The 25,373-nt window shown below is 42.5% G+C and overlaps 1 protein-coding gene across 1 annotated transcript; it reads right to left on the bottom strand.

Annotated features, from left to right (window-relative positions):
- Positions 1-2,230: 2,230 nt before the first annotated feature.
- DNAJC18 (DnaJ heat shock protein family (Hsp40) member C18) lies at positions 2,231-23,631 on the bottom strand. The gene is made up of 8 exons (XM_004420112.3): positions 23,525-23,631; positions 21,460-21,646; positions 15,853-15,998; positions 12,717-12,902; positions 11,331-11,440; positions 9,965-10,074; positions 7,280-7,452; positions 2,231-2,446 (listed from the first exon to the last, which is right to left on the bottom strand). The coding sequence occupies exons 1-8, from the start codon at positions 23,562-23,564 to the stop codon at positions 2,322-2,324; spliced, it is 1,077 nt and encodes a 358-aa protein (XP_004420169.2). The 5' UTR covers positions 23,565-23,631; the 3' UTR covers positions 2,231-2,321.
- Positions 23,632-25,373: the final 1,742 nt, after the last annotated feature.

The raw sequence follows: 25,373 nt of genomic DNA, 5'->3' as shown, positions 1-25,373 counted from the left end.
AGTTTAACAATATTCTGGACTGTACCAAATAAACTATCCTTCAACCAAAAGCAAATACCATTCCCTGGAGGAAAACCAGATGTGAGTGTTGTGGTCTATTAGGTAATAAATAAAACAGTACCATCAATGCTATAAACACACACAATAGACTTGACATTTAATGGAGTTGGTTAGCATTGCCTCTATTTAGTATCATCACAGATAACTCATCTCTGCCTTGAAATCCATAAAATGTGTGACTACGCTATTCATGGGTTTCTAGAGCTGGGTCTTTTAAGCTGTCAAGCCAATTTAATTATGGCCCATTTTCTAGCAGAGGTTGGTGTTGGGAAGAGGAGAGCTTTGATTTTTGTGTGTATAGGAAAACTTCCCATAAGCCTGCTTGGCTCACAGGCACATTTTATAGACTAAATCCTCTTAGTCACTCACAGGGGATCAAGGAAGCCCCCGAAAACCAGGAGGATAAACTTACTTGGGCAGCAAAATCTGGCCATCTCTGGAGCTTCCCCTCCTCCACACAGCTAGGCAGTTGTTTCCTACAGCCACCAAAGCTCCACTCTTTACCTCTGGACCCATCTCCTAACCCTATGGAAAGCCCACATGTTGAACCATGCTAGACATGTCTGCCAAAATCGTAGCTATGCATCTGAAAGGAGAAACTCTACTTTGGGAATCAGTTTTAAGGTAGACTTTCCTTCCAACAGGAACTTTTCTTCTATCCTGAAGAAAACATAGAGGGTAGACTACAGTCCCCTGCTAATCCTTCCAGGTTCAGGTTCATGATACTCAAGACAGCTCGATCCTGGTAGCTTGCCTTCGCATGAAGGCCCAGAATCATGTAGCCCAGGCAACAACTTACCACTTCTTTGTCGCCAGTGGGAAGGGCTGCTTGCCTTTGAGGAACCTCTTGTTTTGTATACAGAATTGGTGTAGAGAGGGTCTTCCTTCCTAAAGACCAGGGGGAAGATGTCCTGAGTGGATGCAGGACTGCCATTGAAAGGATACAGGGTCACAGGGTCAGGGGGGACAGGGACATCCTTGGGAAAGATCCTGCTTTATCAATCTGACTAGAATCACCTGAGAAATGGGATGATCTCACACTTTCTACTTGATAATCAGCCTACCATCTAGGTCTGCCACTACCAGTTGTGCGACCCAGGTCAACCATTCATCCTCTCTGGGCCAAAGTTCTCATTCATAAAAACAGGGATAACATGTCTACTTTACAGAGTTGTGAGGAGGCTAAAGTAAGAAAATATATGTGAGAGTCCCTGCTTCATACGAGGCACTTAATAGATGTTGACTACGTGGAAAAGCATCTTGTATCACAAACTACAGGGCACTGGGTTAAACAAAGTGACTGCTGGGGCCAAGACCAGACCCCCATAGCCACGGAAAGAGAGTCTTTCTCTTCTATCTCTAAGCTTGAGCAAATAGCCCACTTGGCTGGCAATGCCTCCTCTTAAGTCTGACCACTGTACCTCTGTGGGGTGTAGGGACTCAGCTCAAGTGTGATGCTGCAAGGGGAAATGACAAAAAGAACATTCTCTGGGTTCTATGATGGACTGGAAACCTGTACTGAGAAGCTGAGACTCAGTCTTGCATTTTGTCTTCACCCCGGCCCCTGCTTCCTGCTGCTGAGTTGTCCATTGAACTGTTTCACTCAATAGCTTTTAATTTCTGGACCCTCTATAAGAGAGAGGGTTAAGGAAGTAAAAGAAACTCAAATCAGGCAGTTTGTTAATGCTAGTAACTCTGAACAGAGATTAGGCAAATAGAAAACTATTGACTACAATAGTTTACCTTTCACCACATTCCCCTTAGAAAATAGAAAGCTGACTAGCAGCATGTTCCAAAGGCTGAATTCTAGGGGAGATGATGACTCTAATAAGGGAGAGATGTAATTCTTGGTGCACATTGTAAACAACTAATGTTAAGCTGCTTTGGCTACGCCTAGGAATGACTGGGTATTGAGACTTCACTGGAGAAGGGAAGAAGGAAGAAAACATGAATCTGCTGTGGGATGCCCTGAACTACATTCTTCGAGGCACGGTGGGCATGGAACAGGGGGGCTGAATCAAATGCTTTGCCATTAATTCAGTTTAGATGAACTGTTCCTGGCCCCCGGAGCTAATCCCCAGGAAGGATCCTCTGATGACAAGTCTGGCTCCATGCTCAAGCGCCTTCAACTCTGCCCACCAAACAACATTAGCAAATTGTAAAATGTTCGTCATTTCCTAATTTTGTATTATAAAATGGAATTAGGAACATAAATAGTAACAAGTAGCAAAACCCCAACCCTGCACAGGACTACCATCCTCTCAGCCACCTCTGCGCAGGCCAATAAGTTTGGAAAGTTTTTCACAGTTTTCAAGTTTCAGCGACTCTGCTTTCTGTTTCAATCGTTCATCTCTGTATAATCCTGCCAAATTTGTCAACTCCGACTCTGAAAGATAAAAGAAGTAACCAATTAATCAAGAGAGTTGAGCTTCTTCGTTTCATTTCAATATTTCTGGAATCAAAGCTCCTTTTACTTTACTTAATGCTTTCTCTTTCAATTAAATTAAGAAACTCATTTATTCAAGACTATCAGGCAGCTACACTACACCAGGTGCTGAGGATTAAAGGACACCTGTGATCCCGGAGTCCTGCAATATCTATGCTCTATTATAAAAGCACTGGACTTAGTTCTTATCAATAGAACATTTGGCACCAGACTTAGGAAACCTGCACGTGTGCAGTAAGAGGAGACTCTGTTTCATGGCTTTCCTACGAATGGGATTCAGATGGCAGTTGGGAGAGAATGGAGTCCAATTGCCTGTCCCTGTCATCTGAAACAAAGACAGCTGCTTCATGCTTTCCCCTGCATGGTGGGATCATAACTCATACGTGCTAACTGACGCAGAGCCTCCTCCGCTGGGTATGCCCTCTATAGAAGGCCAGGTTGCTGGCAGCTTTCTTCATTCCCTCACCACATGTGGGGTCCCTAACTCAAAGGCCAAAGGCAGCTGGGCTCTTTTAAAAGTGAAATCATCTGGATCTGGTGACCTCTGTCTCCTTGACTAAATGAATTTCATTTTCTCTTCATGGTGGAGAAAGTCATTCTATTTTTAACTAGAATGTAATCTCTGCTGTCTTCCCTGACTCAACGGTGGTTTGGCTGCCTTTATTTTTTATTCTTTTGTAAAGTTTCAGAAACATTCTCAGGAGGGAATGCCTGAAAAGCACCTACAGAGATGTGTTGTGTATTAACAGGATGGCAGGCTTGGATGGGCTGTGTGGCTTCTGAAACTCGCCAACAGCAGGCAGCTACTCAATGTTTAAAGGACCTTTCTTGTAAAAATGCTATTTTAACCATTTTGAAATATGTCTATCCATTCTTAATCATCTTGCTGACAGATTTTGTTTTTCTTGGTGGAGTGAGAGGCACCTGTTTGATTAATCAGCAAACTGCCTGGAAACAAGAATTATACTTAGCCTAGGAGAACAGTGGGCATTGGTTTCTGAATAAGTTTCTATCAAGACAAAACACTGCCTGGCATTTCTGCTCACAATGATTCTATTTACATCAAGTAAGGCCCAAAGTGTACATGAAGTGTAAGACTACAGGGTGAGGGGTGTGTATGCATGAAAACCCTCCCTCTACAATGGCGCTCAGAGCTGGGACCCTAGCTCAGCAGTTGCTTGGCAAGCAATGGGTCTCCTAGGCTCCAGAACAATGTGCTCTCACCCCTTGGCGCGGGTGCCTGCAGGGCCTGCTCGCCAGAGCTTGCCTTGGCACAGCCATCCTTGCGGGTGATGCAGCTTCATAGAGGATCATGTGCCACACACAAAGCCCTCTGCTCCTGCCTCCTGCCCAGAGCTCAGCACTAACTCCATTTCTCTGGCATGTGGGAAACCTGTTCAGGAGGCCTCTATAAAATCATTCTATGCCTTTGGTCCTCTGGAGTCACAGTTATACCCATAGTTATATGGAACAGATTCTGTGGCTTTGCTTTTCCTTAGGTTTTTTGTTTACTGGGCTTATCTAAATGCCCCATTGCCTGAAATCTCACTCCAGAAAACATTAAGGGCTAATGATTTTTACTATTTTCTACATTGATGACCACTGTAACAAGCTGATGAAAGATAAAAGCACATATATGAATGCTTTTCATAAAACATCACATTGCTTTTCATAAAGTTCACTGAAACCAGGTATCAATGCTTCAGAGATTGAGACCCCTGCTCCACAGCAATGACTTTGTACCAGGTCCGTGTTTCAAGGAACCAAGACCCACATCCCCACTACCATGCTTAGACAAACTTCTCTCTAAACTGCCAATGAATCCCTTTGCTCTGCAATGAGCAAAAGGTCAACTCAATGAATATGTTACTTTTGACAAGTTCTGTTAATATTCAATAACTTCTAAGTAAAAAAAAGAAAAAAAATCTTTGGGAGGGGCAGGATCAAGAGACCATCTTTTCTTCTTTGCAAAATGTTTCCCTTGCCCTGAATGCCAGTGTAATAGATGGACAGATCATTGAGGCTTCAAGGTAAACTGACTCAGGGAAATTGCCAAGAGAAGCAAGTCCCAGAGCTTCTCCCAAGAACACTCTGCAAAAGAGCCCAGATGGGACTCTTGACAGCTAGAAGACCCCAACAGATCCCAACCACCCTCATGATCCAGCCCCATGAGACAGCACTGCATCCAGTATAGCAAGGCCAAGCAAGGCCTGGACCCTACCAGGAACCAGGTACTTACTACGTGCCAGACACCATGCTAAGCATTATATCCATACCATCTTCTATAATCCATACAGCCTCTCTAAGAGGAAGTTCATTTTATCCTCATTTCAAAGCTTAAGCTTCTACCCACTCTGCTACCCTGCTCCAGGACATGGAAAGAAGTGTTCCCCTGGGAGGCAGGGCCAGGATCTCAGCTCAGCTCAGCCAGGCCAGGAGGCAGTTCCTGCCTGTTACTTTTGTCCATCCCAGCCCAGTGGCCTGGCGACTTCCCCTAGCATCAGGTTTATTATCTAGATGCAGCTATGAAGGAGTAAATAGGGCAATTAGTGTTCATAGTCTAGGATTATAGAAGTTCACTTAGGTTAAGCATTCTAAGGAAGAAGAAAGAAAAGAAATGAACAAAAGATTTAAAAAGGCAATGGCAAACTTGGCTAAAAACAGTTTCCATTTGGTATTTTGCCAAGAGTAAACTTTGTTCTCAAGTGGGTTTATTTTTTACAACCTCCAAGTGCTAAATTTAACCTTGTTGGCTGCACTTGCTGCTGGATCTGGAGGGCAGGTGCTACTTGTTCTCAAATGGCACTTGGGTTGTGTGGAGGCTCCGGACAGCCACCATCCTTAAACGCCAGAAATAGATTTTTAAAGGGTGTGTGCCGATAAGCCCCTGTTTGGAACTTGTGGGTACATGCATGATGCTTACCCACTGGATTTTTATTTATACCTGGAGAGTGCCAAAGCCCTGAAACTAGGCCTCATGGGGATGGGGACAAAAGCCTAGAAGCCACCTTAGGTGTAATCTTTACCATGAGCTCTTCGCACAGTTCCAGCTGGGTGTGTGTGTGTGTGTGTGTGTGTGTGTGTGTGTGTGTTTGAAGAATGTGAAATGCAGATTTTCATCCAGTTCTTGCAAAAAGCAACAAACTCAAAACCCTCTCACGTCCCAAAACAATGGCGACTTTTAGGACACACACTGTTGCCTTCACCTGATTTGGATCCACATATATACTGCCTTTTAGTCTAAGGCGTTTATCTTGCTCTAGAATTCTTTCCTCATTTTTGAAACTTGCTAAACTTAGTTTAACATGATATAGGGTACTTCCAGACTCCTCAGTTTTTTTGATAAAAAAAGCAACTTCTTCCTCCTGCTTAATTCCCTGTTACATCCCTGAGTCATTGCCCACCAAGCCCCTAATGCACCTGAGAATTCAGCTGGGCTTTGCCCTACAGAAGTAGAGGGCAGAGACAAGATCCCTAAGGGCTAAGGTTAAGACACTAACTCTGCTCTGTGATTCCTAATCCTCAGCATTTTCATTGTTTTCCAGTCCTGAGAATCCTCTCTTCAAAAGACATTTGTTGAGCACCTGTTCTGAAGCAAGGACTGTGCCAGGGGCCTGGGACACAAAATTAATAAGACATGATTCTTGTCCTCAGAGAGCCCACAGTCCAGCAGGGAGACTGACATGTAAATACGGAACACTAACACTGTGAGAGCAGTACTGTGTTCACAGGATGAACCAAGTGCTTTAAGAAGACAGAGGAAGGAGAGATTAACCTGGGGTGGGGTTGGGATGCATGATGGGTCAGCAAGGACTTAGCAGCACTGTGACTGAAGAGCTAATTTTACCAGACACCGTTAGATGTTTAATAATACCCAGTAATAAGGTTTAAAAAAATGAGTTAGAGTTTGCTTTTTAAAAATTAACCAAAGCCATGTTTTATAAGATGGTTACTAACGGGTGTGTGTGTGTGTGAGTGTGTTGAATTCAAGTGGAACGAAAAGTGACGCTGTTGGCTGAGAGACAGGGCTATCCTTGCTACCAGCACTCCCCATTAACATGCACTGGAGTTGTAAGACAAGTGGCAGACACTGTCACCTGCCTTGTCTCTAGAGAGAGAAACAGAGTGGAAGGTCTGCTCACCCCCACCCTTACTGAAGGGGCAGACCTAGGGAAGGTCACTTTTGTTCTGTGTGGCCACAGCCAACTGGAGGGGAGGAAAGGGGGCACCTAACTCAATACCAACGACCTATGAACCTTGGGTCTGGCTCAAAAAGTTAGGCTGGATCAGATTTCCTTCTAGGGAATGTGGAGTTAAGAAACTATGGACCAAACCAGCTACAACTTAAAGAGGAGGCTTGTGATGTACAAAGGGGCCAATGACTGGTGGGGCTGGGGAAGCTGGGAGAGCTGCTGGGAGATTGGAACCCAAATAAACCATGGCAAAACAAGGTTATGAAGGAGGAGAACTTGAAGAAGCAAAGGAAGGCAATTGGCAGAGAGAGAGGCAGACAGGCAGAGAAGAGGTAGAGACTCAAAGACAGACAGATTGGCAACTAGTGCTGCCTAAGTTCCTAAGATTTCCAAGTCCTGGCCACATGTATCCTGTCAATAAACTTCTCCTTTTTTGGTAGTATCCTGAAGGGCCTCTGTCCTGTCTCTGTTCACATGAACATGTGCGACTCAAACAAGGAGAGAGGAGGGATCAGGATGCTGGGGATGCCTCAGGTTGGAAGCACGGCTACCAGCTAAAGCCTCTTTTACAGCATCTTACTTTGTTGTTTCTCCTTCCAACAACTTGTCTGGATGTAGTCAATGTAATCCTTCTCTATCGTCTTCTCCAGGTCACGCAGAGATGCTCCCCTGTAGGCCTTGTCAAAGTTTTTATCCACAAAGTAAGGCACCTGCATGTTCTGGGTTTCTCTAGAAATGGTGTAGCCCAAGGTCCTGAAACAAAGAGAGAGAAGCTCAGTGAAGCTTGTTATATTTGGCAATATCAGCCTTAGCACTGGCTTCACAGATATCATTATCACAATCACCTCTCCATAGGGCAGATGCAAATTTCATTTTCTAATACATCTAACATTTATTATTTCTCTAGCAAAGCAGTAAGTGTAACGTCATTATCGCTATTACGTGAGCATGTAAATAGTGTAGATTCAGCTACAACATATTTACTTTATTATCTTAAAGGATTCACCTCTCTAATACTGCTTTCTATGCTAAAAGAAGAATGCTGAATGCTTAGAAAAACAATTTGTATATTGTGTGAGACCTAGCCTGGTACCCGGCACAGAATAGGCTATTGGTAAATGCTGGTTGGATGAACTGATTGTTACAGTAAACTATTTACAAATAACCCGATAGCTTATACCAACTTAGCACCAATTTTAGGACATGATAAAAAGCACTTCACACACAGCTGCTAAGTCAGAACTGCAAAAAAACTCAGACAAAAGATTTCAGTGATGGGCCGGCCCGGTGGCTTAGCGGTTAAGTGCGTGCGCTCTGCTACTGGTGGCCGGGGTTCGGATCCCGGGCGCGCACCGACGCACCGCTTCTCTGGCCATGCTGAGGCCGTGTCCCACATACAGCAACCAGAAGGATGTGCAACTATGACATACAACTATCTACTGGGGCTGTGGGGGAAAAAAAGGAGGAGGATTGGCAATAGATGTTAGCTCAGAGCTGGTCTTCCTCAGCAAAAAGAGGAGGATTAGCAAGGATGTTAGCTCAGGGCTGATCTTCCTCATACACACACAAAAAAATGGATTTCAGTGATACTTCTGGGTTAACTCTCTGTGGGTCTAAGATATCCAATGGTATCTGGTGCTCAGAAGCATTAACAGGTCTGGGTTAACTAAATTCTAACCATAAGAAAGTATAGAAGGGAGTGCAAACTCAAGTTAAAACAATGTGACAGGCCGGCCCGGTGGCGCAAGCAGTTAAGTGCACACGCTCCGCTGCAGCAGCCCGGGGTTCGCCAGTTCAGATCCCAGGCGTGCACCGACGCACTGCTTGGCAAGCCATGCTGTGGCGGTGTCCCATATAAAGTGGAGGAAGATGGGCACGGATGTTAGCCCAGGGCCCGTCTTCCTCAGCAAAAAACGAGGAGGATTGGCAGATGTTAGCACAGGGCTGATCTCCTCACAAAAAAGGAAAAAAAATAAATAAATAAAACAATGTGACAATAATGTGCAAAATCCGAGCTGATTTTGTTCAAACTGGACAAATTCCATCTCAAATGAGTTATATTTGACCTTTTCTCAGCTTTCTCCTTTGATCTCCCGACTTAGGGATCTTGCTAAATGTCTAAGAGCTCAGGCCATGACTGCTCCCACCTGTCTCTGGGAAGGTGTTATCAGGGCAGGTTCCTGCCTGCCTCAGTGGCCTGACAGGAAAGGAGCTAGCTGTAGCATATGGAGAAACACAGGAAGTTGGGAAATAGAGGGAATCAGGTCAGCGTGACCTGAGAGCAATATCCTCCCTCTGAGTCTCAGCTCTCCTCTCTGTAAAATGAAGATATTGATCTAGAATGATAGTCTTCACTCCACAGTGATCACCAACAAAAACTCTTCCTGTTATGTATTGCCCCATGGATTCCACATTTTGGAAGGTTTCTGTCTACTAAACTATAATAATGAGTAATGACTTATTTCTTATTATTAATTAAAAAAATAATTAATCCAGTGATTCTCAAACTTTAGTATGGACTAGAGTTATCTGGAGGGCTTGTGAAAACTCAGATTGCTGGTTGTCACCCACAGAGTTTCTGATTCAATAGATGTGGAGTGAGGCCTAAGAGTCTGCATTTCTAACATGTTGCCAGTTGATGCTAATGATGCTGGTCTGGGGACCAAACTTGGAGAACTGAATTAATTGAAATAATTAATTGAAGAAATAAAAAAAATCCTATCAGATCTCATAATTTTCATGCAATACAAACATTATAATGAATTTCTATATTTTCAGCAAAAGCAAAGAAATATGATACTATGGTTTGACTATGCAGCCTTATCATGAATAAATGTCCTATTCTTGCAATTTCTTAAATTGAAAACAATCACTGGATCTCAGTTACTATGTTCCCAGACCCACAGGGGTCCAGCAATCCTATCACAAGCTCAATAGGGTCCTTTCTAACTCTAACACGGTGTGATAAGGATTTAATTTGAACCTGGAATTATTCTATTAATCCTTCAGAAACCAGTTGTTGCAGTTCTGCAACTGACCAGATGATGTCGCTGTAGAACAAAACAATCCATGTCCTGAGAGCACAGGAAACTTGCCTACAGTATTTTTGAGTCTCTGCACTATTACCACCCAGCTGTTCCTTTAAACACAAAATCAGTGTTTTCTACAACAAAAGGTGAAATGAAATGTTAGTGATGTACCATCAAAACCTACAAGTCTTTCACCCTCCATACTGTTAAGAAAGATTTATAAATATTTGACTTACGATTTATAGAATAGACTATATGGGGGATTAGTAGCTAGTAGCTGAGTAATGACAGATATAATCACAATCACCAGAACTGGAAGTAACTGAATGAATGCAGAATATGTAGTCTGAAAAAGAAAAAATATTTGGTGTAAGTGTTCTTCATCACTATAAAGCTTATTGAAAATAAGATAGTTTTCCCAAAGAAAATACAAATTACCAATGCATTGCACAAAGCCCATGTGTTTTCTGAGAAAGCTGTACTTTCTGCTAAGAGGTACCAAACAACTCTTGTTCTCTCTGCTGAGAAGGCTGAAGGAGGCCCACCCACAACCTGGATTGACACCCAGTAATTCTCCTGCAGCCTCCTTTTCTAAGACCAAAGAAGGAGACACCTGTGGGTGAGTCTGCCCAGACTGTGACTCTCATGGGGCCATATTAGTATTATGCAACTCTGTTGCCTTGGCTACAGCTGAATGGACCGGGGGACATCTAACTCTAGCAGGGATAAACACATTCTCCCTCTTAGGAATTTGGGATTGAGATTCATCACTGTTCACTGCTAGGCAGTCCCTTGAAGAAAGGACACACACTCTTAGGCACTGTGGACTGGCCATTTGCAAGGGGAAGTAGGAGAAGCCAGGCTGCTTAGAGAGAACAAAGCAGATGCAGGGAGGCAGGAAAACTGGAGACAATCTGGCCCCAAACAATCATGGAGAGCACAGCTGTGTGGGTGCCTGATAGCACCCCAGTTCTTGGTTCTTGTCTGTCATGAGGCCCAGTTGTGCTTCCTACCCTTGAGCTTCATGAGACTCCCTGGATCCTTTACCTTAAACCCCCGTTAGTTCTGAATATTTTGAAAGGAGTTCCTATTTTCTGCAGTCAAGAAAACCTTGGGGCCGGCCCTGTGGTGTAGCAGTTAAGCGCGCGCGCTCCACTGCTGGCGGCCCGGGTTCGGATCCCGGGCGGGCACCGATGTACCGCCTGTCAGGCCATGGTGTGGCGGTGTCCCATAAAAAGTGGAGGAAGATGGGCACGGATGTTAGCCCAGGGCCAGTCTTCCTCAGCAAAAAAGAGGAGGATAGGCACAGATGTTAGTTCAGGGCTGATATTCCTCACACACATAAAAAAGAAAACCTTGATCAAGACAGCCCCACAAGGGATCTGAGATCCCCTGAGAGCCACCAAAGAATGGGCGGGGAAGGGGGGTACCATTCTGGCCTATTTGGGTCAATTTTCCAGCTCTTCTTACTAGCCTCTACTTTCCTAAAGCGCATTTTAGCGACATATCTCAAGTTGAACTTCTAAAACCTGATCATACGCCAGAAAGGTCAGCTTAGTACAAGTGTTTATGAGCAGCAGTTCTCCTGTCCTCCCTGGGTACCTGAGGTTTATCTTCCTCCTCTTCCTTTTGTGTCTGCATCCTCTCATGTCGGTGCCACCGGCGATAATAGTGGGTGTCATCTGTCACGTTTGAAAACATATGAATATTTCCTGGAAAAGAAAGAAAAATACTTAGTATGAGATATGGCAAACACTCCTTCCTTGCCTTTTCCAAGGTCCTTGCTCCTAAACAGATTCTCTGAGGGTAGAGAATTTTCCCATTTTACCCAGTAGAAAAATAAGACAGTAGGTAAGCAAGGGAACCAGATGGAAATGGAACATGCTTAGTTCTCCTGCCTTTATTTAAATAGTCTTTTGTAAGTAGTGAGTGAGAGAACCCTCAAAGGCTAGAAAAGAAACAGCATTTGGGGGCTGGCCCCATGGTGGAGTGGTTCAAGTTCCACGTGCTCCACTTCGGTGGTCCTGGTTTGTGGGTTCAGATCCTGGGCGTGGACCTACGCCACTCGCCAACCATGTTGTGGCAGCAACCCACATATAAAAATAGAGGGAGATTGGCGCAAGTGTTAGCTTAGGGCTAATCTTCCTCAAGCAAAAAAACAGGAAGATTGGGCCGGCCCTGTGGCGTAGCGGTTAAGTGCACGCACTCTGCTGCTGGTGGCCCGGGTTCAGATCCCGGGTGCGCACTGACGCACCGCTTGTCAGTCCATGCTGTGGCGGCGTCCCATATAAAGTGGAGGAAGATGGGCACAGATGTTAGCCCAGGGCCAGTCTTCCTCAGCAAAAAAAGAGGAAGATTGGCATGGATGTTAGCTCAGGGCTGATCTTCCTCACAAAAAAAAAAAAAAGAAGAAGAAGAAGAAGAAGATTGGCAACAGATGTTAGCTCAGGGAGAATCTTTCTCAGAAAAAAAAAAAGAAAGAGCATTTGGGCCATGAATCCTGTCTGACAGGATCATGTCTACTTCCTAGCCCAATATCAGATTATGTCACTAGTATCTTTAATAGCAACTCATAAAATTCAGTTTACTTCCTGGGCATTTAATTATCCCAACTTCCAACTCTCTGGGGGTACTTTTCTAACTTTTATCTTTATAAAGCTGCTATTTTGCAATAATGACAATAATAGGCATTTTGCTACTTATTTATAAAGCACTTAAAAATATCTAATCCTCACAGTAGCACTGTGAGGTAGATATTATCAGCCCCATTCTTCAGGTGAGGAAACAGGATCAGAGATACTAGTGATTTAGTCAAAATCATGCCCAGCTGGAGGCTGAAGCTTGCCTCACACTCCAGGTCATTTGATTCCAAATTCTTGCTGTTTCCACCATACCATGGTCCCTCTATTCAGATCCTCAAACAGAATCTTGTTGAGAGCCATATATAAATATATATAAAATTTTAAACAATAATTTTGGGATACTAACCTGTAGGAAAATGTCCTCCAAAGAAGACGTTGAATAGCTCTTCTGGAGTGATGTCAGCTTCCATGTCTCTGTAATAATTATAAGGTCTGGCTCGAGGGGCAGTGAAAATCACCTGTTCATCTCCATATTCATCGTAGCGGAGTCTCTTGTCAGGATTGCTCAGGACTGCAAAGGCATTTCCTATTGCTGCAACCAAAACCACAAAGCAACTGAGTACATAGTCTTTGCTATAGCTGAGGATGATCGCAGTAGCAGCAATGAAGAGCCCAGAGTTGACTGATGCTGGGTAACTTCACAGGGGGCCAAGGAGACCTGCTTGGGCCTAGAAAGTTCACCAAAGTGCCTGCCGTTGAAATTTTTCATGATCTACTTTGAAAAGCCAGAAACAACACTGGACTCAAGATGAACTAAGAAATGCTGCTCTCATTCATCAAAAATGTGTTCTTATTTCACTTGAGAGCAATAGTTTATGGCTGGAAACAGTTCATACATAAGTAGTGGTATTTTAACTTGAAGTCAGAAACAATCTCCTGAATAAAATAATCAGTCAAAATCCTTCTGCTTTGCTAAAAGCAAAGTCCTCACTCATCACAGTCTTATTTCAGCTTATGTTAGAAAATGGTCTTCAGAAATTAAGAAATGTATCTCCAATGTCTCAGTGAGGGATTAAAAGCTGAATAGATTACATATTCTTACCATTACCTTTATTCCCTATGCACAAATGTGCAAACTTTGTCCAATTTCATTTAAACATACAATCAGTACCACCAATCAAAGAAACCTCAAAAAAAATCTTTTAAGACATCCCCACCCACTACTTCTAATTCAGTCAGCACTATCAGAAACACAGTCAGAAAGAGCATTTCTTTATGATTCTTCTAGCTAGGGAACTGTATTAAATGTTTTCAGCAATAAAACAGCTAAGCAGAAAAAACCTAAACAGTGTTGCTTAAACATTCACTTCCCTTGAAATCTGGCAGATTTCTCAAAGAAATGGCATTAGTCTATAAAAACCATACATGAAGGTGTAAAGAGAATGTGGATTATCTATTTGTTTCCTTGTAGAAATTGTGGGGAGAAGTAGATTCACAGGCCGGCCCTGTGGCTTGGTGATTAAGTGCACGCGCTGCGATGCTGGTGGCCCGGGTTCGGATCCCGGGTGCGCATCGAGGCACCACTTCTCCGTCCATCCTGAGGCCGAGTCCCACATACAGCAACTAGAAGGATGTGCAGCTATGACATACAACTATCTACTGGGGCTTTGGGGGGAAAAAAATAAAATCAATAAAATCTTTAAAAAAAAAAAAAGAGTGCTAAAAAAAAAAAAAAAAGAAGTAGATTCACAATGGCACATCAACAAGGGTAGATTGTCTTCTGAGGTAAATGACCACTTTAAAAAATTTCTCAGATCTATTGTTTTTTACTTATTCTTTTGAAAAATTTCAAATCTACAGAAAAATTGAAAAAATAGAATAATAAACACATGTGTACCCTTTACCTTGACTCATCACTTGTTAGCATTTTGCCACATTGCTTCCCTCAACTCTCTATACATACATACATATCATATGTATACATTTTTTTGCTTAACATTTGAAAGTAGGCTGCAGATAACACTTCACCCCTTGGGCCGGCCCCGTGGCTTAGCAGTTAAGTGCATGCGCTCCGCTGCTGGCAGCCCGGGTTCGGATCCCGGGCGCACACCGCTTCTCCTGCCATGCTGGGGCCGCGTCCCACATACAGCAACTGGAAGGATGTGCAGCTATGACATACAACTATCTACTGGGGCTTTGGGGGGAAAAAATAAATAAATAAAATCTTTTAAAAAAAAAAAATAATAACACTTCATCCCTAAATATTTCAGCGTATATCTCCTAAGAAGAAGACATTCTCCTACGTGATCACAATACCGTATTACAGCTAAGAAACTTAACATCAATTCATTATCACTCAGTGAATCCATGCAAGGTTCATGTATTGCATTTGGTTTTACGTCTCTTTAGTTTCTTTTGTGTGTGTGTGTGAGGAAGATCAGCCCTGAGCTAACATCCATGCTAATCCTCCTCTTTTTGCTGAGGAAGACTGGCTCTGAGCTAACATCTATTGCCAATCTTTAGTTTCTTTTAATCGAGAACAGTCTCCCTACCTTTTTTGTTTTTCATTATATTGAATTTTTTTGAAGAGTAGGTCAGTGTTCTTGTAGAATGTCCCATATTTTGATTGTTTTCTCATTATTAGATTCAGGTCAAACATTTTGGCAAGAATACCACATAGGTGCTATACCATGTAATGTTAGGTTATTCCAGCATTGGTGATGATAAGTTGGATCACTTGGTTAAAGGGGTGACAGCTAGATATCTCCATTATAAAGGAATTTTTCCCCTTTGTAATGAGTAAACATTACATGGGGTGATACTTTGACATCATGTGAATATCCTGGTCAACAACAACCTACCATCCAGTGGTTTCAGCATCCATTGGTAATCCTTGCCCAAATCAGTGACTTCAGGGGTAAAGCTCTTAAGTAAGATTTTTATTTGTGTGTGGGGTCCAAAATATTTTTTAAGAATACATTCTGAAAGTGTCACGGAAACCAATGGAAAAAAGATTTTATCCGTAACTGTATTTATGCTCTTTATACACAGCTTTTTCATATGAACATGTTACTAACAGAGGTTTCACGAACAAAGAGTATCATGGTCAAAGAAGTTTGGTAATGTTGTCTAGTTCTTTATTTGCAAGCAGCCATCAGCCTATAAGTTCCACAAGAGGAATCATGTCTGCTTTCTTCACCATGGCGCTTGGCACATAGATCTTCAATAAATATTTGGTGAATCAATGAATGAATGGTTCTAAAAAGTATTACAGAGAAACCAAATATTTTTTCCAAAAGAAATTAAGGTAAGTGAATGAGGACAGGAGGGAGCTATGCTGATTGTCACTATTTAAGAGATGTGGCTAGAAAAAAAATCCATGCTTGTAGCCTTATAAAACAATTAGATAGGCTGCCCTCTTGGTGCAGTTGGCAGCACGTCAGTCTCATAATCTGAAAACAATTACAGTGGAGACTGAAAACAACTTGCTAGGACCAAACATCACAAGAAGGGCAGAATCAAGCATTAGTTCAGGATCAGACCTTTGAAAGCATCTGTTGCTCCAGGAGCACAGTTCTTGTCAGGGTGAAATTTCAGGGCAAGTTTTCGGTAAGCTTTCTTAAGCTCTTCATCACTGGCATTTTGCGAAACTCCCAGAATTTCATAGTAATTTCTGCATTTCTTGATCCTAAAAACACACATCAGAAACATATATGTCTACAAAGGCCCCTTTTGTACAATTAACTGCAAAATAGTATATCAATCCTCCCTCCAATCTGTAAGCCCCAAAACAAACCTAAAACTGGTGAACACATTAATGAAACATTCATTAACAATATCTCCTCCCACTGAGAGCTTAATGCCTTTCAAAGTATTTTTATACCTAATATTTTATTATTTCTATATTCCTGCAAGCGGGCAGAACAAGTATACTAATCCTTACATCAAGGTGCAGGCTAAGGTCCTGAGAGTTGAACCACAGGACAGCAAAGCCAGAAGAAACACCTAACCACCCTATTTTTTTTTCTCTCTCTTTTTCCTTTTGGCTATCATTTTACACTTTGTTTTAAAAAGTTAATATATACACATGGTAGAAGAAAAATATCCAATCGTACTAAACTACAGTGAAAAATCTTCCTGCTTCCCCATTCCCTGTCCCCCAGTCTCCCACCCTAAGGACAACCACTGTTAGAAGTTTTCTGTGAATCCTACGTCCAAAGAGAGTACATGTCCAAAGAAGAGTATAGAGACACCCCCCATTTTTTTCTTACCTAAATGGAAGCATATTATAATCACCTTTCTACATCTTCTTTTTCTTTTTTTAACTAACAATTTATCTTGGAGATTGATACATAACTTATAGAGACGAGCAGTATAGGATTATAGTTTAAAGTGGCAGTCCTGAACTTTTTGATCTAAGAAGTCTTAAAAATTATTGAAGACCCCAAAAGAGATTTTATGTGAGTTATATCTATCAATATTTACCATACTAGAAATGAAAACAAAAAATTTTAAAACACAGAAGGATGATATAATTACATGTCATATAGCCTCTCAAAAGTTCCACTGTGTAATTATGAAGGAATGAGAGTGAAAAAGGCAAATAATGTGTTTGTATTATTATGAAAATAGTTTTATACTTGCAGTCCCTCCCCACTCCCCCACCTTGAAAGGGTCTTGGGGTTCCCAAACCACATTCTGAGAACTGCTGGACTAGCGCATGAACTCGGGAGTCAAAACGCCTTGGCTGGGATCTGATCTTGCTGTATACTTAACCTCTGTGCCTCTTCTGAAATGGGCTAATACTTATATCTATATTTCACAGATCTGTTATGGTTAAATGAAGTATTCATTAAAATGCTTGATAGCATCTGACATGACATAAATATTGGCTATTATAATATATCTACCACACTCTTTTAAAAAGCTGCATATTACTGGGGCCGGCCAGGTGGTGCAGCAGTTAAGTGCACGTGCTCCGCTGTGGCGGCCTGGGGTTCACAGGTTCAGATCCCCGGCGCGCACAGATGTACCGCTTGTCAAGCCATGCCATGGCGGTGTGCCATATAAAGTAGAGGAAGATGGGCACAGATGTTAGCCCAGGGCCAGTCTTCCTCAGCAAAAAAGAGGAGGATTGGCACCGGACGTTAGCTCAGGGCTAATCTTCCTCACCCAAAAAAAAAAAAAAGCTGCATATTATTGCATTTTATGGACGTATATACATCCCCTACTGATGGGCGTTTAGAATGTCTCCAGATTTTTTGCTACTACACAATTCAGTTAGGCAGGGAGAGGCCCAGAGCCTTGTTGAAGAGTTCATAGTAAGTCAGTAACATAGGCTGGTTTATAATGCAGGGTATGGAATGTCAGTCAGGGCCCTTCCCCAAGAGCTGCCCACGGGGATCCTTTGCATCCCCAGCCCAGTTTCCAGTCCCTGCTTCCATGGCAGACACTCCCCTGCCTCTCTCTCTTTCATGAATTTATTATTTGTTTAATAACAGCTTTATTGTGATGTAATTCACATATTACAAAGTTCACTCTTTTAAAATGTATAATAGTGGATTTTTTAGTATATTCACAGAGTTGTGCACCCATCACCACTAATTACAGAACATTTTCATCACCCCTAAAAGAAACCCCATTCTTGTTAGCAGTAACTCCTCATTCCCTTCCTCCCCAAACCCTGGCAACCACTAATCTTTCTGTCTCTATAAATTTGCCTATTCTGGACATTTCATATAAAAGGAATTATATAATATGTGGCCTTTTGTGTCTGGTCTCTTTCGCTAGCATAATGTTTTTAAGGTTCATTCATGTTGTAGCATGAATCAGTACTTCATTCCTTTTTATTACCAACAAGTATTCATTGTGCAGATATTCCATTTTGTTTATCCATTCATCAGTTAATGGATATCCAGGTTGTTTCCATTTTGGGGCTATTATAAATAATGCTGTATGAACATTTATGTACAAGTTTTTGTGTGGAAGTATTTTTTTCTTTCTCTTGGTATATACCTAGGAGTGGATTGCTAGGACAAATGCTATGTTTAACCTTTTGAGGAACTGACATACTGTTTTCCAAACTGGCTGCACCATTTTAGATCCTACCAGCAATATATAAGGGTTCCAATTTCTCCATGTCCTCATCAACACTTATTATTGTTCATCTTTTTGATTATAGCCATCCTAGTGGGTATGAGGTGGTATGGTAGCTCATTGTGCTTTTGATTTGCATTTCCCTAATGACTAATGTTGTTGAACAACTTTTCATGTGCATATTGTCATTTGTATATCTTCTTTGAAGGAATGCCTGTTCAGATCCTGTGTCCATTTTTCAATTGGGTTATTTGTCTTTTTATTGTTGAGTTGTAAGAATATATATGTTCTAGATACAAGTCCCTTATCAGATATATAATTTGAAAATATTTTCTCCTGCTCTGTGGGTTGATTTTTCACTTTCTTGATGGTATCTTTTAAAACACAAAAGTTTTTATTTATTTATTTTTGAGGAAGATAGGCCCTGAGCTAACATCTGCCAATCCTCCTCTTTTTGCTGAGGAAGACTGGCCCTGGGCTAACATCTGTGCCCATCTTCCTCCACTTTATATGGGACACCGCCACAGCATGGCTTGACAAGCGGTGCGTTGGTGTGCGCCCGGGATCCGAACCGGCGAACCCGGGGCTGCTGCAGCAGAGCGCATGCACTTAACCACTTGCGCCACCGGGCCAGCCCACAAAAGTTTTTAATTTCAATGAAATCCAATTTACCTATTTTTTCTTTTGATGCTTGTGCTTTAGGTGTCATATCAAGAAATCATTGCCTAATCCAATGTCATGAAGATTTACATTTATGTTTTCTTCTACGAGTTTTATAGCTTTAGCTCTTACATTTAGGTCTTACATTAGGTCTTTGAGTTAATTTTTGTATTTGTGTGAGGACAGGGTCCAAGTTTATTCTTTTGCATGTGGATATCCAGTTGTCCCAACAACATTTGTTGAAGATTATTATTTCCCTCATTAGATTGTCTTGTCACTCTTGTCAAAAATCAATTAACCATAAATATAAGGGTTTATTTCTGGACTCTCAATTCTATTCCATTGATCTACATGTCTATCCTATTCTAGTCCACACTGTCTTCATTACTGTAGCTTTGTAATATGTTTTGAAATTGGAAAGTGTGAGTCTTCCAACTTTTTTGTTCTTTTTCAAGACTATTTTGGCTATTCTGAGTCCCTTGTACTTCCATATGGATTTTACAATCAGCTTGTCAATTTCTGCAAAAAAGGCAGCTGGGAATTTGATAGGGATTGTGTTGAATCTGTGAATCAATTTGAGGAGTATTACCGTATTACCAATATTAAGCCTTCCAAACCATGAACACAGGCTATCTTCCCCTTTATTTAGGTCTTCTTTAATTTCTTTTAATGAAGTTTTATAGTTTTCAATGTACAATCTTACACTTCTCTTGTTAAATTTATTCCTAAGCATTTTATTCTTTTTGATGCTATTATAAATGAAATTGTTTTTTCATTTTCAGATTTTTCATTGCTAGTGTATAGAAAAACAATGATTTTTGTATATTGATTTTGTATTTTACAACTTTGTTGAACTCTAATAGTTTGTGTGGGTTTGTATGTGTGTATTCCTAGGATTTTCTATGCTAGATATCATCTGAATACAGTTTTACTTCTTCTTTCCAATCTGGATGGCTTCTATTCTTTTTCTTGCCTAATTGCCCTAGCTTGAACCTCTTGTACAACGTTGAATAGAAGTGGCTAGAGTGAACACACTTGTTTTGTTCCTGTCCTGTTCCTGCTCTAACCATTAAGTATGATGTCAACTGTGGATTTTTTTGTAGATGACCTTTATCAGGTTGAGGAAGTTCCCCTCTATACTAGTGTGCTAAGTATTGTTATCATGAAAGCGTGTTGGATTTTGTCAAATGCTTTTTTTGCACCTACTGAAATGATCATGTGGCTTTTGTCTTTTAATCTATTAATATGGTGTATTATATTGATTGATTTTCGTGTGTTAAACAACCTTGCATTCCTAGCACAAATCTTACTTGGTCAAGGTATATAATCCTTTTTATCAGTTTTATATGTTTTTATATGTTGCTGGAATCCATATCCATAAGGGATATTGGTTGATAGGTTAGTTTTCTTATGATGCCTTTGTCTGGTTTTGGTTACAGGGTATCTTTCTAGGAATTTGTCCATTTCATCTATGCATTTGTTGGCATACAATTGTTCATAGTATTCTCTTATAATACTTATTATTTCCATAAGATTGGTAGTTTTGTTCCCTCTGTCATTCCTGGTTTTAGTTATTTGAGTCTTCTCCCTTTTTTTCTTGGTTAGTCTATCTAAAGGTTTGTCAATTTTGTTGATATTTTCAAAAACCCAAATTTTGGTTTTGTTGATTTTCTCTATTGTTTTTCTATCCTCTATTTCATTTATTTCCACTCTATATTATTTCCTTGATTCTGCTTGTTTGGATTTAGTTTGCTTTTCTTTTTCTAGAAGATTAGGTTATTGATTTGAGATTACTTTTTTTAATATAAACATTTATAGCTATAAATTTCCTTCTATATATTGCTTTAGTTACATCTCATATGTTTTGGTATGTTGTGTTTTCATTTTTAATCATCTCAAAATAGTTTCTAATTTTCCTTGTGATTTCTTCTGTGACTTGTTATTTAGAAATATGTTGTCTAATTTTCACATATTTGTGAATTTCCCAAATTTTCTTCTGTTTTGATTTCAAAGAACATACACTGTATGTATGTATGATTTTAATCCTTTTAAATTTATTGAGGTTTGTTTTATGGCCTAACATATAGTCTTGTTCTGTAGAATGTTCCATGTATACTTGAGAAGAATGTGTATTCTGCTGTTGTTGGCTAGAAAGTTGTAAAGATGTCTGTTCTGTCTAGTTGTTTTTCTCTGCCTCTCTTACAGTAGAAGCAGGGCAGTTACCTCAGATTACCCCATATACTCCACTTCCACCTAGTCTTGCCTCTGAGGCCAAGAAGCTATTGTGCTTCAATAATAATAATAAAAAAAATAGCAGTCAACGCTTACATAGCACATTGTTTATGCCAGGCACTCTACATAAAATCGCTCATTTACTCCCACCACAGGCTCACCTTTGTACTCCAAGCAGCTGCTCTTCAGTATAAGTGGTGCTCCCCTCACCCTGCCGGGTCTGATTCCACTCATTCTCAGACTTCTTTTCCTTTTGTGCCTTCATGCAGTTACAGCAACCACAGGGATCATGACTTTCAGGAGGTCTGTCTTCTGGGTATTTGTTTCTTCTAACTGCATCAATGTAAGCTGCAAAGCAATAGCCCCTCCATTAGGCCTCGGTCTGACCTGCAAATCAACTTTGCTACTTGCCTTAGCTATCTGGGAGGCTGCTTGTAGGCATGAGCAGGTGAGTGTGCGGGCCAGACTAATGATGTCATGCTGACTTTTAAGCATCCATACAAAGCTGAACAACATCTTCCTTGAGAAAACAATACAGAAAATACAGAGGCAACCATGAAAAACTTATAATGCCAGAAACATGAAGCATAATAATGTCCACCATACCTACAGTGGTCAGTGAGCAAATAATCTTCACCCAGAGCCAGTAAAGGGGCTCAAGAGGTGTCTGCCCAATACCTTGCCTTTAGTGCAGCACAGGGGGAAGCCTATTTCTCTGTGGTCCATGGTCAGAAGTGACATTGCTCATGAAGTAATATTTCTGTTGCAATGCCTCCTACCACTAAGATTTAAAGTAGAGATCAGTTGTATTCTTTTAAAATAACAGTTATGGAACTAATATATACAAGACACTTGGCTAGACAGATCAAGGAGATGTATGGCTAAGACCCACTCCTGACTATAAAGAGGTTATAGTTTAAAGAGAGAGGATTCAATTAATCATAATGCCTACAGAATGTAAAGAGGGCCATAGCAATCCAGTCAAAGAAGGCAGAGTACTCATGTCCTGTCTGGAGGATCTGGCAAAGACTTTAAAAACATCTTTCTCCTGCTTAATATCTCTTAGTGACTATCCACTGCTCCTTGTCCAGATTTCTTATCATGGGCCCAACTTGCCTCTCCAGCCTCATCTCTCACCACATGCTCCTTTGTAGTCAATGCTCTAGCCACAGCAAACTCCTTTTAGATCAGCAATGCTTTCTCTTTTCTCTGTGCCTTTGCACATGCTGTTCCCTCTGCCTGTGACACTCTTCCTCTCAGTTGGCCTGGCTAACTCCAACACATCCTTCATGTCATCATATGTAACACTTTCTCCACAAGGCCTAGACTACCAAGACTACCAGGAAGCTTCCATTTTAGTGGAATGATTCAAGGAGTTCCCAGTTGCTTCTGGGGCAGTGAGAGGAATGAGACTGGGAATATTTATGGTGGTTACTTGTCATTTTTCTTATTTGTCATTTTTTTGACTGCCCAACATCTATAACCTCTTCCTACATTTGGAAAGTTCTGCCCTCCTCTGACACCCAGGCTGTGTTGGATGCCTTGCAAGTGTGCTCCCCAAACATATGACCTTGCTGTGTAGCCTAGGACTATTGGCCCTGTTTTGTAATTGGCTGTTTACCTGTCAGACTCCCTCAGTGGACTGAGTTCTGTGAGCTCAGGGGCCCATGTCTGTCAAATCCCCGCTGCAGGATCAGCATATTGCAGGGTAAGCAATAGGTATTGGGTCAATACTCTTTGCCTGACTGTAGGATGGAAAAGGCCGGCCTATAGGTCCTGATGCAGGCTGCAGGGACAAGACCAAACCGAGACCGAGGGTCAGGCGGCCCATTGTGGCGGCGAGGATAAAGGCCAGATAAGCAAGCTGCGGAAGACCGCATCACCTCTCTGACCCTCGGCCCACCGGGGCGCGGGTGGAGCCTGACCGCCGCAGGCCTTGGGCGGGGCACGGGCCGGGCCGGGGCTGGAGGCAACAAGTCGTCACGGGTGACTCTGGGCTCCCAGCCGGTTCCTCAGCTTGAGCCAGCGCTCCTGGTTTCCGGATCCCGGCTCCTGCCCTGGGCGGTCCCCCACCTCATCCGGAACCCTACTCAGGCTCAGCATCTTCTCATAGGCTTCCATCCTTCACCTCAGGCCCGGGATCTCAGCCCTTAGGCGCCTTCAGAAGCCGCACCCCGATCTTTCCCCGATCCCGCCCTGTCCCACCCTCCGGCCAGGACCTGGTACCTTCTGTCCAGCGCTCCCCGCTGCCCAGAGTCGCTGCCATATCGGTTCCCAGTCCGCTGGTCTGTGGAGCCTCCCCCGCGCGGGAGGCTGAAAAGGAAGGGGGCAAGAAGCGCAGGGCATGCTGGTCACTATAGTCCAACCCATAGGAGCTGCAAGATATTGGACTACAACTCCCGGCAGGCTTCGCGCGAGGGGCCGTCGGAGATGCAGCGGTGTAAAGGAGCTCGACCCTTGTAAGAGAGGCCTCTGGAAGTATGTTGCTGCTAGTTGACTGTTGCGCGGCTAGTGGCTCACAGTAGGAAACTGGCAACCTCGGGCCGGGCTTTTCCTCATTTGTAGAGTGAGGATAGTGACTTCGGCCCCGCTTAACACTGGGGACATTCTGGTAGGCGCGATGAGATCCTGCCTGGAAAAGGCTTTGCAAAAACTTTCCATAGGCTAGAGGGTGACAGTGTGACTGTTTTTCTCCTCAGGGATGTCTTTGTTGAATATACGCCAATGCGTGTTCTGTGCAAAGTGTATGCTAGGTCTTGGAGATTCAGAGACGGGTTTGGGGGCTTAAGTTCCGAACTTAAGAGCCAAGACAATAGAAAAGTGAAGTGGATTTATGTGGTTAGAGGGCAGTCTGGGTATGCCCCTCCTCCCCCCAGCTCCTCTGGCACAGTGTCATTAGAGGGATTGCTAGGGGTCCGGTCGGGGGTAGAGAAGGAAGAAAAGGGCAGGTAATGGAGCTGGCTTTAGAGCTCCTATCTTTGCTGTTATTTATGCTTCATCCATTCCATCCCACTCCGGGGCCCTCTGAGACTTCTCTATCCCACCCTAGTCGTTTCCTTAGCCCCTTCCCTTTTTTTCTGAGAGATCGGGCCCTAGGAGATTAGTAAAAAGGAAATGAAGAAATATTCCTGCTTTTCCCCACTCAGGTATGCATGGAGCTTAGCAAAGAATAAAAGCAATTCTTCATAGATGGATGGGTAGACAGTGTCCTTACTGACTCATGCCTGCAGGTGAGTTGGAATGGCCAAAGGTCAGGTCTGCAAAAGTGAAAAATGATCATGTTCATCCCTAAATGAAAAATTATCTGGAATTCATTGACCCAGGAAGTCCAAATCAATTATGTCCATTATGATATCAACCAGCAGCTACTTAGGCAGTTGGGGTGGGGTGGGGAGATGTAAAGCCCTGGACGCAAACTGAAAGGGTAAAAGCCTCCAGTGGTATGCAGTTCCATCCCTTCCCAGCAGTCATGGCCCTAGGATATATGAGCATCACTGTGCTCACAGAAGGCTGGGTCCTGAAGAAGCCATTTGTGCTTTGCAGAAGAGAAACCTGATCAGGGACATCCAACAGGTGGTTGAATATGAGAAGGAAGTTTATTTGTTTTGGGGGGCTAGACAGACTGCTCCAGAAGATGGACAGGGGAAGGTGGGGTATGCCTTGGAGATCAGGGGCACAGGACTAAGGTCTGGAGGTTCTCAGAGATGTCAGAGTACCATGAAGTTATAGGTATCTGGTTGAGAGTGGAGGTACTAGAACACTGTAGGGGGTAATTGTATTGAGAAGGGGTACTATGAATTATGGAGCTAATTAGGAGTAGAGTCCAGGTTCAGGCAAGGGGCTGGCCTGGTGGCATTGTGGTTAAGTTCGATGTGCTCCACTTCAGCAGCCCAGGGTTCACCGGTTCGGATCCTGGGTGCAGACCTACACCACTCATCAAGCCATGCTGTGGTGGCGAGCCACATACAAAATAGGGGAAGACTGCCACAGATGTTAGCTCAGGGCCAGTCTTACCAAAAAAAAGAATGCTGGGCAAGATTTGGGAAGCTGGGACCTCTTGGAAATGTCTGGTACC

Source organism: Ceratotherium simum, chromosome 4, assembly GCF_057802395.1.
Source record: "Ceratotherium simum simum isolate JZ-2026a chromosome 4, ASM5780239v1, whole genome shotgun sequence".
Lineage (NCBI taxonomy): Eukaryota > Metazoa > Chordata > Mammalia > Perissodactyla > Rhinocerotidae > Ceratotherium > Ceratotherium simum.
Note: the sequence above shows the minus strand (reverse complement) of the source record. Positions and strands in the feature narration are given on the sequence as shown.